Raw genomic sequence first — 19,141 nt, 5'->3', positions numbered from 1 at the left:
AGGGAGGGGGAGGAGGAGGAAACGTAGTACGAAGTTTTATTACGTGTAGCAACCTACCGGCGAATGATGATTATAACGACGACGACGATAACGACGAGATTCCGACGGAGATAACCCGATAGATAGCTGTTGTGAGGATTTTTCCCGTGTGATTCCGTTTATCTGCTTTGGAAAACCACTACTAATGTATCTTTACTTTACCTTTCGTTTAGCTTCCGAGCTGACGCAGCACGACCACCACCACCACCACCACCTTTGTATACTCGCGAGCGCGGGAGAGGCGGGCGAAAATGACATTCCGTCGCGGACTATTTTGCACAAACGGGAGACTCGACGGTGGGAGTACTGAGAGCGAGCACGACAGAGAGAGAGAAAGAGAGAGATACATAGATAGGAACGGACAGGGGGAAAGAGACAAGAGAAAGAAACACGCGTTTCGTAACAACAACAATACGGTATCGCATAATGTCAATCTAAACGTAATTTGTAAGCTTTGTACGATGAAGTTTGTATTATATACACACACACATATACACACACAAATACATAAGCCAAGACTGCACAATTGCTATGGGATTGACTTGATAAATTTTAACGAGTGATCTTACACATTAATGAAAGAGAGAGAGAGAGAGAGAGAAAGAGAGAAATAAATAGGGCGAGCACAATAAATCGATAGATTAGATCGATCTTAGACTATCTGAATCTCGCGTGCGAGGCTCCGCCAGGCGCACTAAACCCTTCAACTGCGAAATCATGCGCGCGCGCGCGTGTGTGTGTGCTATTTTCACCTTGCTGTGTCAAGTCCATCGCTTTCGAGAACGAGATCGAGAACGAAGGCGGCGTTCCGTGCGGCGCCGACGCGTCCGTTGGCTTGAATCCACTGAAAAATATCGCGCCGATCCGTGTGGCGCGGCGGATTATCTTCATTTTATACGAAAAAAAATGACAAACCCACGAGACGATGTTGCATCGTGACACGCGTGGTGATTCTCCCCTGGCGAATGTTTTCTGACAAGTAAAATGCTGACTGACGTCGTTAACGCGGTTAACGGAATACCGCTATAAAAGTGTGCGAGAAAGAGAGAGAGAGAGAGAGTGAATATAAGAAAGAAAAAGAGAGAGAGAGAGAGAAAGGAAGAAAGACTGTCGTCGAGCTCACGAATGTAAAAAAAATCGATAGACGTGAAAGAACCAAGAGCGCGCTGACGGCTCTTTCTCGCGAAACCGAGCGAGAGAGCAAGTCACGTGTGCGTGCATGTGTGCGTGCGTGCGTGCGTACGTGCGTGTGTGTAATATTTCTCGTGCAATCATCGAAATCATCGTCCTCCCTCTCTCACACGCGCTAATCCATATCTAACTTCAGAAACTGAAGCCGTCCACCGGCTTGAAAGATTCACCGTCCCTCAATGAGGATGTCGTATTAACCGACATCAAGAAGATATCGCTTCGCACTCGATACCCCGATAACGGTCACGACATGCCATTAATTTTCGATGCGTTAATCACGAACGTCACCAGCGAGGGTGAGGGACGAGAGAACCGGGGAGAATCGCGCGTGCGAATTGTCTCGGGTGTGCACGGAGAGAGAATATTATAGTTCTTTTTTACTCACTGGCGGGATTCTCCTCAATTGTACTACGTTTCCCGATAGCGCGGAAAGATTGATTGTCGCCGGGCTTTATCTCGTTGAAGGACAGTGAATCTTTCAAGCCGGTGGACGGCTTCGGTTTCTTAAGTTAGATATGGATTAGCGCGTGTGAGAGAGGGAGGACGATGAATTGGGACAGAATGCGCGCGTCGACGTGTTCGGAAATTCTTTAGTGATCTTCGCTATAAAATCCCCTCCGTGTGTGTGTATGTGTGTCCTTCGGCGGAAAGCGCTGTGTTCTCTCCCCGAGACACGCGATTTGCGTATTTGTAATTTGTACGACTCACTCTCGTGCACTGTACTTGTCCACTCTCGAACTCCTCGTATGCGCGCGATACCGTTTTCCCGATCAAATTTCTTTGTTTTTCTTTTGTTCGTCCGATGTGAAAGAGAGAGAGAGAGAGAGAGAGAGAGAGAGAGAGAGAGAGAGAGAGAGAGAAAGAGAAAGGATTCTTTATTTTATTTATTTTACTCGAAGTCACGGGAATTGTATAGAAATTGCGGGAATTGTATAGAAATGGTGTGTGGAAATTGGGAGGAGGAAGTGGGGAGGTGAGAACGAGAATAAAACGAAGTGCAATCGATGTGTGCGAAATTTTGCCGGTGACGCGGGAAAGAGTCATTAACCGGCGTTGCAGAGAGATCCCCTTCCGAGAGTGAAGCTTTCGAAAAATCACGTCGGCCACGTCGCTGAAGGTTCTCCGTTACGCAAGTCTGAATGGAGCAACGGCGCTGATAATGATAAAGCACGCGTTATTTTTATGCGAACGTGACGATATTTATATCGTGAGAAAAGAATTATTAAAAATACGTCCAGAGGATACGTCGCGCGGTTAATGACAGTTTCCGTGAGGTCGACGAGAGAGCGCGCTGCAATTGGAAGACGGCCGTTGAAAGAGAGATTTGAGGAGGCCCCGTGACGTTCACGCGGACACCCGGGGACACATCGGGTATGGCGTCCGCACATCACACGGCGCGAAAACACGGGTGCAATCGGAAGAGCTTATTTCCGATTACGCGTTACGAGGCTTCTGTGGCGCGTGATATACCCGTTTTTTTCTTTCCACTTTGTTCTTTTCTCTTGTTAAATATAGCCTTAACCATAGGTAAGCGACGTTATTTTTAGTTCGTTATTAGCAGCGATGAGTGAAACCTGTTCGCAGTTATCTCACCGTTGAATTGCTCTTGACATTTTTCGTTTTTCCGGCTCCCAGGCGAGAATAGACGAAGAGACAAAGTTTTATTTGCGAACCCCGAGAGACAGGCAGGGAGAGTGAGAGAGGGAGAGAGAACAGCAGAAGAATATCGATATCACGAATAATAAATGAACGCTATGCCAAACAGACGACGTCGTTTCCTCCGAGTGAATCTTCTACGGAATCGAACGAGCGCACTCTCGTTCGTCGTTGCGTTTCGATTTAAAACACGAGAACGCCCTGCAAGCTCCTCGATTTCGCGCGCGCGCGAGATTTTCGGCCGGCCTTGCCTCTCTCTCTCTCTCTCTTTCTCTCTCTCTCTCTCTCTCTCTCTCTCCCCTTTTCTTCCGCTTCTCTTTAAATCGAGCGCTTTCACATGCGCGCACGACGCTCGTGTTCCGGACGTCGTGAAAAAAACAGATTGGCCGGAAACGCGCGGATACTTGCGGTCGCGAGCGCTAATCTCGCGGTCTCTATTAGCCGACCGACACGAAGGAAGAATGTGAGGCGATGAGCTCTCGTGTGTGTATGTGCGTCGGGGAGACACACGCCGACCTGGAATAAACACGACGAGAGAGTCCGCGAACGTCACGCGAAGATGGGGATTCCCGAGAAGCGAACCTCTCTCTCTCTCTCTCTCTCTTGGGGTCATTTTCGCGCCCCCGAGAATCTTCGAGACGCGGTCGTCGTATCATTCGAACCCCTTCCGTACGAATCGCGATAATGCTGACGTGCCGCGAATTTTCGCCGGCCGAGAAATACCTGTGACGTCATCGCTGATAAGCCTTACGGGAACCTCGGGGAACTCGTAAGCGTGAGTATTTCGAGTACACACATACATACACATTGCGTGTACATATATATGATATTAAGGCTTCTGTCCCTCGCCGCAGCCATCTTAACTAATGACGTCAGAAACGAGAAAATGTCCAAAATTCTTGCGAAAAACGTTCAAATAAAACGGTAGGTCCGTAAAATGATACTTGTGCGATTGATTGAAAGCATATTTGTAAAACATTCCGGGAACTTTTTTCACTCTCACAATAATCAACAAATGACCGTAAAATCAACATGACATATAACTTGCCTTTTTAGCCTATCTTATAATTTTGTCACGTTAATTCTACAGCTATATATTAGCCGTTAAAAGGAAAATTTTCGAGATATTTTACAAATGTGGATCAATCGAGTATCATTTTATGGAAATATCCGCTTGTTTCAACGTATTCCGTAGGAATTTTATCGTTTTTGACGTCATTAATCAAGATGGCTGCGACGGGGAAACAAGAGTCTTAACGATTTTTTATTTAATAATTATCGTATTTTGTGTCGTAATTCCGACGTAATGATTTTATGACAGACCAATCGAATGATAGAGAGACTCTTTTTTTTAAATCAGGTAAATTGGTAAGGTCGATAAGAGCCGATCGCAGGTGTACTTTGCTTGTATTTTGCTATGTAAGGTACACGCAGATACAAATCAACAAAATATCGATCGAAATGTCTCGGTCGAAAATATTCATATGAGAGGAATTGTCGGTTGTGTGTAATGAGTAGAAACATAGTCAACCCAAGTCCTGCCCCAAATCGCGTTTATCAACGGACGCATCATTACAGGCGTTTTACGACATACTTCGCTGTTGACATTTCGTTTCGTATCAATAATTTCGGGCTGAGAGAGTGATCACAAAAAGAGAATGACCACAAAAACGGTCGGAATGTTTCGACTGATATCTTATGGATTTCTACGTTTATTATTCACGTGTACTTTACCTTGTAAAATACGCACGGAACAAATATTTCATTGGTATAGCAAATTTGTCAGTTACTATGGGGTAGCAAAAAAGATTTGTTGGGACAGCAATAAGATTTGTTAAGAATATTAATTGCTATTTGCTGGATATATAAAGAGCAAAATAATTTGGTTACGCCAACTAAACGTTTTGTTACAATAGTAAAATTTCTTTTTCCGTGTAACGAATCTTTTTTGCTATCCGCATAGTGACTGAGACATTTGCTATGCCAGCAAAATATATGTAATTTATATAATAATTCATTGTAAAAGCAACATTCGGTTCTTGTTAGCTTGTTGATATTTTTTTCTTTCATTCACGTCGATTCAGTGTCGCTCGACTCTGAGAGTGAAACCATCGTAAGGAAAGGGTTAATCGCTTCACACTACCGTTCTTGTGTTTCTCGCCCGAATTTTATATAAAAAGAAAAAAAATACACACGTGCACACATAGTCAAGCAGGTACACGCGAAGTCCGGATCACAAAGGACGTGAACGTCATCCGCCTAGATAGCTCACCAAGTATTTGATATACTCGAAGATCTATTTATATATTTGTATGAGGAGAGAGCACACAGGAGAGAGAAAGAGAGAGAGAGAGAGAGATCTGCACGTGTCTCTCGCTCGTCTCTCATTCTCTCACCCGAAGAGAGATCGCATGCTATTTTTCTAAAGCAGCGTCCAAACTTTTATCGCGCGCGAACGCGCCTGGATCGATTAACGTTTTACGTGATCCTCTATTTGGCGAGCTATCGTCGGCGGACGAGAAAGAGATGCGAGGAGGAGGAGGCGGAGGAGGATGAAGAAGACGACGACGAGATCGCGTCACGCCTCTACAGCTATTACGTACTCCTCGTCAACGATGTTCAAACGACGTTTCTGTATCGCTGCCCGACTCGGTCCAGCATATCACGTGTACATCACTTAAAGACCAGGAATTGTTTCTCTTCTCCCCCTCCAGGCCATCTCTACTCCGCTGACGTGTACGCGAACGAGCGGCGCGGAATCGCTTATCTTCCACCATGTGTCGAAAACTCGCCAAGAAACGGACAAAGATGCATGCGACATATCGTATGTGTGAACAATTTGCGAATACAGAGAGAGAGAGAGACACGTGCGCCATTTGTCATGCAAACGACGTCGTGCGTCGACGTCGGTCTCACAAACTGCAAGAAGATGAAAAAGAAAAAAAGAGAAAAAACACCGGGAAAACGAGCAAGTTTAACACCACGATTTAGATATGTGTATATCGGCCTTTCAATACCACCTGCGTCGCATTGATATTGAGTACGAAGTATGTTATATTTTTTACAATGTGAAGAATCTTGTACATATATACCGTCGAAATATGTATATATATATGTGCATATGTACATACGTGTATGTATATATATATATATCTTGACACTCCTGGAAGGAGAGAGGACGACAGCGACACGGTGTGACTATTTCGATGGCGAGAAAGAAACAGAGAGAGAGAGAGAGAGAGATGTGCATCGTAACAGATCACGGACATTTTTTTCTTTCCTTTTTTCATTAATCCGTTCGCAAAAAAAAGGAAGGAAAGTGCGCTTCGTCCAGTTCGAAGAAGAAAAGGAAGATCGATCAGATGGGCGGATGGCGCCGCTGGAATTTAATTTCTCGGCCATTCGCGACGCGGAAATTCACGTCGCTGATTTTTCCTCAGAGAGAGAGAGAGAGAGAGAGGGATATCTCCGTTCCGTACTAATTCGTTATTTCGTTTTTTTCTTCCTTGCTCGCTCGCTTGCTTGCTTGCTTTCGGCTCGGACGAATCGCAAGTCGACGGACAGAGGCGATGGAGCGATTCGGCACGCTTTTACCTCGATGTACCAGCACATGAGAATCTAGTCATGGCCGAATTGCGTCTCGAGGTGCTCGCAGATCGTGAGTTTTCCTCCTCCCTCTCTTTCGCTCTTTTTTTCGTTTTGTCTAATTCGATGAAAAATTTACTTTTTAAAATACGCTGCGTCTTAATCTGGTGCTGCCCATCTGACAATTATCTTGTGAAGAGAATAGAAAAAAGAATGAGGACGAATCGCAACTTTGATGCATATTTTTTTTTCTTTACTCGTGCGGACTTTCTCCCCCCTTTTCTCACTTCACTTATCCACTAACCATTGTAACGAGCGGCTATTTCGGCGCTGTCGCACGGAAAGGGCACGTTAGAGTATCCGTCTGTGAGACGAACGAGCAAAAGCCGATCGTCATCCTGATCGTCGTACCGATTCTCGACACGATCCTGCGTGAAAACGGACGAAGGGTGACTTTCACCGGGCTCCTATCTGTCCGATCGACGCGATTCGCATCGCCTTGTCAGCTAAATATTACCTGCTGCGTTCCGCTAAGATAGATAGGAATTGTTAGTCTTTCGATCATCGTCGTCGGACGACAAAGCGCACAGATGTGGAGATTGACAATTCTTCCGGCTGCTCGTCGATTGACTCGATCGAAATTCGGTGGAGGTCACCCTTTCAGGGCGATAACACACGGAAAAACGGAATCAGCGAAATAGGAGCGACAAACGAGTCGCGACCAGTCGCAGCTCAGACTTTCGCACATTGCAGTCTCGGTAATACTCGCTTGCGATTGGTCGCTTCGTTCGCCGCCCACGTTTTTCTGTGGGCTATGACCCTCGGCGAAGTATTAGGCTGCATACCGCTGCTGTAATAATTTGATACTGAGACACACCTGTGAATCTGGATGCGGCGATATCGCTGATTGAAATTCTTTTCTGGTGAAAACACGAGCCCGCTGACGTAACATTCATTTTATTTTCTACAACAACTCTTTAAGAATAATTTCTTCAGGCATGTTGACTTGTGTCCTGTCATTTTTGTGAAAATGTGACTTCAACGAGATAATTAGTTTTATCACTTTCTCCTCGTTTAATATTGTCATTTATTAAATTCGTCGTTTGTTATTAATTGCTTTAGCGCTACAAATCGCAAATTACGTGTCTCGGGGTATCGTTATTTCGAAATATTCTCTCTTGGTGTCGTATTTTAGAACAGTGACATTTCTCTAGTGGGCTCGAGTAGAGAGAGAGAGAGAGAGAGAGAGAGAGAAAAGAAAGCGTTAGTAGGATTTGAAAAGTAAAAACGAAATAAAAGATACGGCTAATATGATTCCGCCTCGAATAACGATCCCGTGAGGTTTCGTGTCGCACCAAATCGATTTCGCCGCGTTTACAGAAAAAAGGATAAAGAAACAGTTTACGTTAACGTTTTTTGATAAACACAGGTCGTACGCAGCATAATATTCCCGTGTTGTAAAGTATCGTGCTAATTAGGTAGTTGTAATTTGGTTTGTACGATGTCGATAAAAAGGAAAAAAAGGAACTTAACTCTTGTGATTAAGGAGAAGACTATACATATAGGTATAACGCTCACACATATACGTTTCAAATAAATCCTTTTTATATTTCATTTCGCGTTTCTTATTCGTCTCTACATTTACTTTCTCTGTCGCATACAGCGTTCGTTTGTGTATGTGGAAAACCGCGCAACGACACTTCTGCACGAGCATACCTTTTTCCAAGACGAGGATTCCACGCGACACAGACGGCAGTCTGATGAGCCGAAAATGCAATCAATACGGCCTCCGCTCGATACAGGTAATCTCACCGCGAACGAAAGGCCGTATAGTTTATATTTTCAATTTAAAAGAATTCGACTCCTCGTGCAAATATCTTCGCAGTTTTCGAAGATATGCGTCAGTGCTCATCTATGTGTATATAATTTAATTCTTGACACTATGGTATATTCCAACTAACTGCTGATAATAGAAGGTGATAAATGAAGAAATTTCGTTAACAAAATCGCGTTTAGGTAAAAAATCACGGGGATCCTATCAAACAATCAAGTATAATGATGCAGAGTGCAATGATATCGTGCCAAATGATGTCGATATCAATCTGAATTCAGCATCGTAGGAATCGTTTTGGCGAGCACTTCGTAACGTCTTGACGTAGACCCACTTTGTATGCAACCCGCGAGGTTTCGAAATATACTTCGAAAAAAATCGTCGATCACTATGCTGGTGGTGGAAAATATTCGTCTACATTTTGCGAGGGAAATGATAACTGGAGATCATTTAGACCTGTACGTTCGTTTAACCATTTTTGTGCCCCGAGGAAAGAATACGCGAAAGAATACGGTGGACACGTATTGTTCCGAAAAATCTGAATCTCGAAGTTCGATAAGTGGGATTATTCCGGGAAAATTATAATCCCAAAATCAAAATGATCTGTGCTGATGATTTTGCGTGTAGCCTCGGGAAGTCCACGATTGACGTAAACGAGGTAAAACCTCTAGCTTTCTTTACTGGTTGCGAGGAAGATGGTTACAGCGCCAATTAACGAACTTTTTATTATTCTTGCTGGTTTATTTAGAAAAGATCAATAGCGAGCGATGTCTTGTATGTGATCGGATAGTCGATGTTCGTTAAAAGTCAAATAGCAGCTCATCTTATCGAGAGCCGCTGTGGGTTATATAGGCAACGACAGTCAACAATACTTTGAGAATCTTCTCGAAGGAGTCGAACAATGCGAGAGGCAGTAGATAACAAACATAAACAGTCTAATGTCTCTCGCCAAGGCAAAGAAAAGAATTTAAATTGGAAATGATACATAACAATCCGTGACAATCTTCCAAAATGCAGAAAAAATATTTGGGAACAATATTTTTCTAATATTAGAATGTTTTTCAAATATTGGAATATTTTCAAAATATTAGAGATACAGAGAGAGAGATTACGATGTGGAAGGCTTTCGTCACCTCGCCGGAGGACATCCTGATCAACGTGTGCATCCGTTACCTGATGGAGATGCCGTACCACTGCAACGTTATGTGCATCTTCACGATTACCTGCAAGATCATCGATACTTACAGCTTCAAGGCCGGCGTGGTGGAGTTGTGCCTGGTAATGATGCGCAAGATTATTAACTGGCGCAAGTGCGAGCCGACGAAGAAACGTGAGAATGTGAACGAGGTGGTGTCGAAGCTGCTGCACGTGCTGAAGAAATCCTTGGAAAAGCGGCACCTCATGACCGTCCAGCAGAAGCGACTGGTGTTGAACACCCTGTTGCCACACATCGAGCCGCTCGACAAGGCCATCTTCTGGCCTCTCCTGTACATGATGTACGGCAACGCTCTCACCATCGTCGACGATTACGCGCGACGCTGCCACTCGGTGCACACGAAGCAGAAACTGGCCCGCCGGGAGTACACCAATATCTACCACTTCTTGAGCGACATACAGCTGAAGAAGTAGGATTTCATCCGGCATATGATACTACACGCTACTGACGCGGAGTTCAGGACGAACTGCTTAGATATCACGACCAAGTACTGGTTCTTCTTCGGATGGCTTGACGAATTGAACGCTTACGACAACATCACGCGCATCACCATGGAGGCGATACGCATCACGATCGAGTACCCGGAAGACATGCCGTGCGACGGCTTCTCCACGCTTTTGTTAAACTGCATGCGTTTCACCCAGGTGTTCGCGGAACATCCGAAAGCCGAGTGTCAGGCGGACAGGATCCTGCGAGTCCTGCTGAACAATATGTACTTTGTCCTCCGGAGCACGAGGCTCACGCAACGGTGGAAGGCGTACGATGTCCTCATCAAGGAACTTGAGCTCGTCATGACTTCGAAGACAAAGTTTTTGTTGGCGGTAAGGGTAGAGGCACGCGAATATATTTTGAGATATGAGAAATCAACAAAGTTCGATACGGTCGGAGGCGACGAATTGCGAAGTAAGCTCTCGAAATTTAATTTTCCTGGAATATCGTTGGAAGCGTACAATTGTTACATACGAAACGTTGTGATGCTGAAACCAGTATAACATAATATATCAAAAGACAGTATATTTGTATAATATTAATCTATAATACTCATTATTATTATTCCATAATAATATTAAATATTAAGTTATTATTATTAAGCAACACGTAACCGTAATAATAGTACTATGCGTTATTATAATTATTTTAAATTATGTGATTTTATAATTTTTCGGGGAAATGCTCCCAATATCTTGGGAAAATTTATATTAGAAGACTATCTCGGTATCCTGACTTCGGGATTGTCTTTTTAGAATGTTCACTCACTTTCAAATTTCGGAAGAGGAAGGGAAGAGGTATACGTTTTTTTCCCTTTTCTCGGAACAATGCAAGCTGATCGACGTGTAAACGGAATCGAGCGCATTCGGCCGCCCAGAGTCCTACAAGTAAAAGTCTGAACATCTCCGATATTTTAAATAAAAATAGTGTCTTCTTTATCACTACATTGTCTATTTATGTGGGTATTTACAATACAACGAGATCAGATATTTTTCTTTAGAATATACGTGATTCAATCTTGTATATATATAAAATACTATCTATAAAAATAGGTTTTTTATTTTTTTAAACATTAATTTTTTCATTATTTTATTATTACTCGTGTTCCCCACCTTAGAATGACATTTAGCTACAAATTCTTACTAAGTTCAAAGTTAAATCCCTTTATTTGGCAATCCTCTGCTCTGCATTTTTTTTATCAAGTAAGAAACTAAACTAATTAATAAGAAATCGAAGATGTTCAGACTCTTATCTTAAGGTGTCTGGTGTCTCTGGTGTCGCTCTGTACAATGTATATAATAATGTTAATTGTATAAGATCGCATGGAATTAACATTGCGTACATACACAATGGTATTTTCAGGATTTCTTGAACGAAGTTGCCAAGTTCAACAAGGACATGATCTGTTACATGAACGATAACCAGATTGACAACGGCCGGATGAACGACAATCAGTCGAGCGACAATCAAATGAGCAATGACCAGATGAGTGACAGCCAGATAAGCGATAACCAAATGAACGACAAGCAGATGAGCGATAACCAGATGAACGACGACCAAACGACTATGAATAATGAAAATCAGACGTTGATATGTTCCGTGACGTAATCTCTCATTGCACTGATTCTGACATAGTAACTTTTTTGGGACAACGCTTCCAAATTTTGGCAAATCGTCTCGGTATTCGCATTTCGGTACAGTTTTCTTTTTCGGAACGATGCGTGTTCACCGAAAATGCGCGAACCGTGATAGCCGTGGATGATATTGATACTATTTGGATTGTACGTGCGAGTCCGAATCGTTACTACTAACGCGTGGAATGATCGATCATGAGATCATCATATCATGGAGACTTCACATATGAGTTGCAGCGATCATAGTCTTCTAACTAAAGCGGATGAAAAATGAGACAACCGTAGTCATCCGTGAACATTATTTCCTTCAGCTTTAAGATGAATTGATGGTTATCCGTGCCTGGTACCGAAAAACAACCGCATATGAACTTGTAAGAGTCGAACATACCGTATATATTTTTATTAGGTAAATTAATTTCGTTGGCCGCATTATTCATGGTCGTTTGGTCGTCGTTCATCAGGTTATCGCTCATCTGGTTATCGCTTATATGGTTGTCGCTCATCTGATTGTCGTTCACCTGGCCGTTGTTAATCTGGTTATCGTTCATGTAGCAGATCATGTCTTTGATGAACTTGGTAACTTCGTTCAAGAAATCCCGAAAATATCATTGTGAGCCCTTCACATAAGAGTCTGAACATCTTCGATTTCTTATTAATTAGTTTAGATTCTTACTTGATAAAAAAAAATGCAGAGCGGAGGATTGCCAAATAAAGGGATTTAACTATGAACCTAGTAAGAATTTGTAGCTAAATGTCATTCTAAGGTGGGGAACACGAGTAATAATAAAATAATGAAAAAATTAATGTTTAAAAAAATAAAAAACCTATTTTTATAGATAGTATTTTATATATATACAAGATTGAATCACATATATTTTAAAGAAAAATGTCTGAACTCGATGTATTGTAAATACCTACGTAAATAGACATTCTAGTGATAAAGTAGATACAATTTTTTATTAAAAAATTGGAGATGTTCAGACTTTTACTTGAAGGACTCTGGGCGGCCGAATGCGCTCGATTCCGTTTACCCGTCGATCAGCTTGCATTGTTCCGAGAAAAAGAAGAAAAGCATATACCTCTTCCCAACTTCTCCCAAAATTTGAAAGTAAGTGATCATTCTAAAAAGTCCTGAAGTCCAGATACCGAGACCTTGCTTCGCAATTTGTCGCCTCCGACCGTATCGAACTTTGTTGAGTTTTCATATCTCGAAATATATCCTGCGTGCCTCTACCCTTATCGCCAACAAAAACGTTGTCTTCGAAGTCATGGCGAGCTCAAGTTCCTTGATAAGGATGTCGTACGCCTTCCACCGTTGCGTGAGCTTCGTGCTCAGGAGGGCAATGTACATATTATACAGCAGGACTTGCAGGATTCTGTTCACCTGACATTCGGCTTTCGGTTGCTCTGCGAACACCTAGATGAACGCATGCAGTTTGACGACAGCGTGAAGAAGCTGTCGCACAGCATGTCTTCCGGGTACTCAATCGTGATGCGTATCGCCTCCATGGTGATGCGCGTGACGTTGTGGTAAGCATCCAATTCGTCGAGCCATCCGAAAAAGAACCAGCACTTGATCGTGATATCCAAGCAGTTCGTCCTGAACTCCGCGTTGGTGGCGTGTAGTAGCATATGCCGGATGAAATCCTGCTTCTTCAGCTGTATGTCGCTCAAGAAGTGGTAGATATTGGTGTGCTCCCGGCGGGCCAGTTTGTGCTTCGCGCGCATCGAGTGGCAACGTCGTGCGTAATCGTTGACGATGATGAGAACATTGGCCTGCACCAGGTACGAGGAGAGGCTAGAAGGCGGCCTTATTAGGCGGCTCGATGTGTGGTGTGGTGAACGGGGTGTCCAACAGCAGCCGCTTCTGCACGACGGTCATGAGGTGCCGCTTCTCCACGCATTTTCTCAGCACGTGCAGCAGCTTCAACACCACCTCGTTCACTTCCTCACGCTTCTTCGTCGGCTCGCACTTGCGCCAGTTACTGATCTTGCGCATCACTACCAGGCACAGCTCCACCACGCTGGCCTTGAGGCTGTAGGTGTCGATGTGCTTGCAGGTAATCGTGAGGATGCACAATACGTTGCAGTCGTACGGTATCTCCATCAGGTAACGGATGCACAAGTTGATCAGGATGGCCTCCGGCGAGGTAAGGAACGTCGTAACGATCAGGCTCACGTACTTCCTCGGATCCCAAGGATACGCGTCCGTGCACATCTGATACAGTATCTCCTCTCTAATTGTAACATATCGTCCGGCATCTTCATGCACAGGAAAGGCCGCAATATGAAGAATTGCTTCGGTATGCACATGTAACTGTCGGTGACGTCGACGGCCATGTGGATCAGAACCGTCAACACTCGTTTGGGACTGTGCAGCATGTGTATCAACAGGCTTTTAAGGAAGACCAAGTGGTCCCACGTCGCTTGTTGCATCAGCCTGTGGAAGCCGTGCAGATCGTACAGATTCATTAGGAAATGGTCATGGTAGTGGTGCAGTATGTACAATAGCGTGATGTTGTAGAGGTTCCTCACGCTGTACTTCAGTATTATCTCCATAACCATGCGCTGGAGATACAGCTTCTGCTGATGAGTATGCCGCATCATCGAAAACGTGTGCTTCAGATAGCGAAAGAACACCAGGAAATCCTCGGTCAGCAGCGTATGCCACGCGTTGAGAAAATCCAACGTTGAGTCGTCCCATTCTGGGTAATGCTGCTGCAGGTCCTTCAGACTCGTCAGCTGGCCCGACTACACCCCGTTGTAGATCTCCTCCAACGTCAGCTGCGACTGCATATGCGACCCTATTAGCTGATCCAGACACGTCCGTAGCTTTTGGTTCTCTCGCAGCTTTGCGTCCATCTGTACAACTTTCCCGAAGTAAACTCGGTACTCGGTGATGATGGCGCGTTGCAAGCTCAACAACGAATTCTCACGATCGTCTGCTTCGGCTCAGGCGAGGTACATGTGGCAATTCACCTCCTGCAAGTGATTTATCAACAGCGTTATCAGATACTTGTCCATCGCATTGATAGAGGATTGAGCAGCTTGGCTGGTAGTTTCAGACACGCTTCATTGCCAGATGTGAGCGTGTAAAATTCCTCACAGCCGTTTGGCATGCCGACGTTTATCCTCTCCGTTGCGCACAGCTTGTTCATGCGAACCATGGTCTTCAGATTAATCCCTTGATGCTCGTTCCTGACGACAAATAGGAATGCGAATTAGTACAGAACCTTTGAACAGCCTTGCAGCTCCAGCAGTTCTGAGAATGCCGTGTCGAATGCATAAAATCTCAGATTGTCCAGGATGTTTCGAGCTACGTGAGCCAACATAACATCCAGTAATGTACACTGAGCTTCGATAGAGTCTTGGTAGAGAGTTGGTCCGAAAATCTACTTTCTTAGAAATCTTTTCCAACTTTAAAAACATTCATCGAAACACAATTTACAAATCTGTAAAATTAAAAACAGTTTGACTCTACCGAAGCTGAGATAATTGAAGTCAAAATTAGCATTATTTATATAAATTGCAAATATAAAAACAACTTCCGATATCATGTTTTTAATGCTGACAATGAAACCTCTTGCGGTTTTAATGAAAAGACAATGCGAACGATTGAGAAGACTGGTGAGTATTGATGGGGCAGATAATGTTAAGGCTTTATGGAACCTCAGTGTTCCGCTAAGGAAATAGACGAGAGCCGTTTACCTCAACTGTTCGGACAGGTCGGGCAAACGTGTCACTCTCGGATTGGACAGCTGGTCTAACAACTCTTGGAAATTCGCCTGCAACTGGTTCATGTATTCTTCGCACGGCTCTACCTGCGTGCCAGTGACGGCTAGTTTGTAGATGAATTTGTACATGTAATTAACAAGCTGTGTCACGAGATTCACGGCTCGCTCGAATCCAAGCTGCGCCAAACATGGTATAATCGCGGAGAGGATCTCGATGGACAGCTCCAGCGGCACGTAAAGCACGAATCTCGGCAGCAGCTCCTCGCAGTGTAGGCCCCAGACTATCTGAATGAACAGATACGGCGACATGATCGGCCACAAGCCCACTTGATGACCGTGTAACGTATCTTCCGCCAGACGATATTGTGAGGAGAAATTGGTGTTCAACAGCATCACCTGGATACTCTGGAAAGCAGTGGGACATCGTTATCACTATATTCCATATTGTTTCCTTCCGTTTTCGCTGCTGCCTGACGGACCTACCCCATAAGTGGCCTCCGACATCTACGGGGTGAACATGTGAGCCATATCTCGCGAAGGGACTTTGCACCATAGCGGTCGCAGGTCGTCGACTTATGCATTTTTAGTCCCCTCGTTCAGTTTCTGACGATTAAACTGTCAATGAAAGTAACAACACACGGATTAATTAACCAGAGTTGCAAAATAACGCGTCACCTGTAAAACCACTACCACTGCATGTTACTTTTCCTCTTCGGAGCTTTTTTTTATTAATTTATTTAATACAATTTAAACAGAATTAATTCAATAAAAATCATTTCATATTTATTTAATATTTTCTTAGTTTATATGTTATTTTTCATGTCATTTAATTTCTACTTTATATTATTTTGTTGATTATTATGTTATTGTTACTGCCAGTGACAATAATGGTAACAATAAAGAAAATAATCATTATTTACTGTTACTTTGTAATATGTAAGACGCATCTACATAGGGTCGGTAGTAGTAAATCGAAAACAAAGAAATCTTCGGAACTTTGTGAAGAAGAAAACAATGGAAATCATGTAACAATTTGTTACTTTTTGGGTAACAGTGACGAGTTATTTTTCAAAATGAGCAAAAATAACGCGAGTTACTTTTCAAGAGTAACTTCCTAAACCTTGTAAAATCAGCGTGCCGAAAAAACGACGAAAGAACTTACCGTAATAACTGGTACATCAGTCTTCGGGTCGACATGTATCTTAGATTTCCCTGCTCGTGCACTGGCAGTATGTTGCACGAGTCGTATATCTCGATGGTGCCATCCTGTTGGAGGTCTCTGCAGTTGCTCGTGACAGGAAAGTCTTCAATGGCCCACGCAGCTGATCGTTCATCATGAGCAACTTCTGTATGCTCGAAATCAGTCCTGGCAATGAGCTGAAGCGTTTCTGCATTTCAACCATTACGTTCGGACGAGTCCCACTGGCGGACTTTGGCTCGACGCAGCTGAAGGAATAAATTGGGCTGCCAGTTGTCGATTAAAACATAATTAACAACACACGATGTCGATGTTCGTTGAAGGACAAATGCCAGCTCACCTTATCGAGAGCCGCTGTCGGTAGCGATATAGGCAGCGATTGTCAACAATTATGTACTTCGAGAATCTTCTCGAAGGAGACGAACAATGTAAGAGACAGTATAACAAACATAAACAGTCTAACGTCTCTCGCGAAGGCAAAGAATTTAAATTGGAAATGATATGAAATAATCCGTGACAATCTCTCGTATACATCACGTGTACATCACTTGAGGACAAGGAATTGTTCCTCTTCTTCTCCTCCCAGCCCTCTCTACTCCGCTGAAGCGTACGCGAAGGAGCGGCGCGGAATCGCTTATCTTCCACCATGTGTCGAAAGCTTGCGAAGAAAAATGCAACTCGCGGACAAAAATGCATGCGACATATATCGTATGTATGAACAATTTGCGATTACAGAGAGAGGCGGAGAGAAAGAGAGAGAGAGAGAAAGAGCGCACGTGCGCCATTTGTCATGCAAACGACGTCGTGCGTCGACGTCGGTCTCACGAACTGCAAGAAGATGAAAAAGAAAAAAAAAAGAGAAAAAACACCCGGAAAAGAGAGCAAGTTTAACACCACGATTTAAATATTTGTATATCGGACTTTCAGTACCACTACCTGCGTCGCATTGATATTGAGTACGAAGTACGTTATATTTTTTACAATCTGAAGAATCTTGTACATATATACCGTCGCAATATGTATATATATATGTGCATACGTACACACGTGTGTGTACTGCGATATATACATACGAGTATATCTTGACACTTTCGTAAGGAGAGAGGACGACAGCGACACAGTGTGACTATTTCGGTGGCGAGAGACAGAGAGAGAGAGAGAGATGTGCATTGTAACAGATCACGGACATTTTTTTTTCTTCCTTTTTTTATTAATCCGTTCGCAAAAAAAAGGAAGAAAAGTGCGTTCCGTCCAATTCGAAGAAAAAAAAGGAGGAAGATCGATCAGATGGGCGGCGCTGCTAGAATTTAATTTCTCGGCCATTCGCGACGCGGAAATTCACGTTGCTGATTTTTCCTCAGAGAGAGAGAGAGAGAGAGAGAGAGAGAGAGAGAGAGAGATCTCCGTTCCATAATACTAATTCGTTGTTTCGTTTTTTTTCTTTCTTGCTCGCTCGTTTGCTTGCTTTCGGTTCGGACGAATCGCAAGTCGACGGATAGAAGCGATGGAGCGATTCGGCACGCTTTTACCTCGATATACCAGCACATGAGAATCTAGTCATGGCCGAATTGCGTCTCGAGGTGCTCGCAGATCGTGAGTTTTCCTCCTCCCTTTCTTTCGCTCTTTTTTTCGTTTTGTCCAATTCGATGAAAAATTTCTTTTTTAAAATGCGCTGCGTCCCAATCTGGTGCTGCCCATCTGACAATTATCTTGTGAAGAGAATAGAAAAAAAGGAACAGCACGAATCGCAATTTTGGTGCACATTTTTTTCTTTACCTGACTTTCTCTCCGCTTTTCTCACTTCACTTATCCACTAACCATTATAACGAGCGGCTATTTCGGCGCTGTCGCACGGAAAGGGCACGTTAGATTATCCGTCTGTGAGACGAACGAGCAAAAGCCGATCGTCATCCTGATCGTCGTACCGATTCTCGACACGATCCTGCGTGAAAACGGACGAAGGGTGACTTTCACCGGGCTTCTATCTGTCCGATCGACGCGATTCGCATCGCCTTGTCAGCCAAGTACGCCTGCTGCGTTCCGCTAAGATAAATAGGAATTGTTAGTCTTTCGATCATCGTCGTCGGACGGCAAAGCGTACAGATGTGGAGATTGACAATTCTTCCGGCTGCTTGTCGATTGATTCGATCGAAGTCCAGTGGAGGTCACCTTTTCAGGGCGATACACACGAAAAAACGGAATTAGCGAAATAGGAGCGACAAACGAGTCGCGACCAGTCTCAGACTTTCGCACATTGCAATCTCGGTAATACTCGATTGTGATTGGTCGCCCACATTTTTCTGTGGGCTATGACCCTCGGCGAAGTATTAGCTGCATACCACTGCTCTAATAATTTGATACTGAGACACACCTGTGAATTTGGATGCGGTGATATCGCTGCCTGAAATTCTTTTCTGATGAAAACACGAGCTCGGAGTAACATTCGTTTCATTTTCTACAACTCTTCAAGAATAATTTCTTTAAGCATGTTGAGTCGTGTCTTGTCAATTTTGTGAAAATGTGACTTCAACGAGATAATTAATTTTATCACTTTCTCCTCGTTTAATA

The 19,141-nt window shown here is 43.6% G+C and overlaps 2 protein-coding genes, 1 long non-coding RNA gene and 1 pseudogene across 3 annotated transcripts; 2 read left to right on the top strand and 2 right to left on the bottom strand.

The window, feature by feature from the left end:
* The first annotated feature begins 22 nt into the window (after positions 1-22).
* On the top strand, positions 23-8,085 carry LOC106740641. The gene is made up of 2 exons (XR_001374116.1): positions 23-131; positions 213-8,085. It is a non-coding gene; the product is annotated as an uncharacterized LOC106740641 (long non-coding RNA).
* A 1,861-nt stretch (positions 8,086-9,946) lies between these two features.
* Positions 9,947-10,558, top strand: LOC106740594. The gene has a single exon (XM_014611783.1). The coding sequence runs from the start codon at positions 9,947-9,949 to the stop codon at positions 10,508-10,510; it is 564 nt and encodes a 187-aa protein (XP_014467269.1). The 3' UTR covers positions 10,511-10,558.
* Positions 10,559-11,871: 1,313 nt separating this feature from the next.
* On the bottom strand, positions 11,872-12,213 carry LOC106740657. The gene has a single exon (XM_014611919.1). It carries the CDS (start codon positions 12,199-12,201, stop codon positions 11,896-11,898), a length of 306 nt encoding a protein of 101 aa, XP_014467405.1. The 5' UTR covers positions 12,202-12,213; the 3' UTR covers positions 11,872-11,895.
* Positions 12,214-13,021: 808 nt separating this feature from the next.
* Positions 13,022-17,524, bottom strand: LOC106740593 (annotated as a pseudogene).
* Between the last annotated feature and the right edge of the window lie 1,617 nt (positions 17,525-19,141).

This window comes from Dinoponera quadriceps, unplaced genomic scaffold (genome assembly GCF_001313825.1).
Source record: "Dinoponera quadriceps isolate SergipeBrazil2010 unplaced genomic scaffold, ASM131382v1 scaffold278, whole genome shotgun sequence".
In the NCBI taxonomy this organism is placed as follows: domain Eukaryota; kingdom Metazoa; phylum Arthropoda; class Insecta; order Hymenoptera; family Formicidae; genus Dinoponera; species Dinoponera quadriceps.
The sequence above is the reverse complement of the archived record's forward strand: the minus strand, read 5'-3'. Positions and strand labels throughout refer to the sequence as shown.

Coding starts and splice junctions, on each gene's coding strand:
- LOC106740594 (XM_014611783.1), top strand. CDS start 9,947: ATGATACTACACGCTACTGACGCGGAGTTCAGGACGAACTGCTTAGAT.
- LOC106740657 (XM_014611919.1), bottom strand. CDS start 12,201: ATGATCTGCTACATGAACGATAACCAGATTAACAACGGCCAGGTGAAC.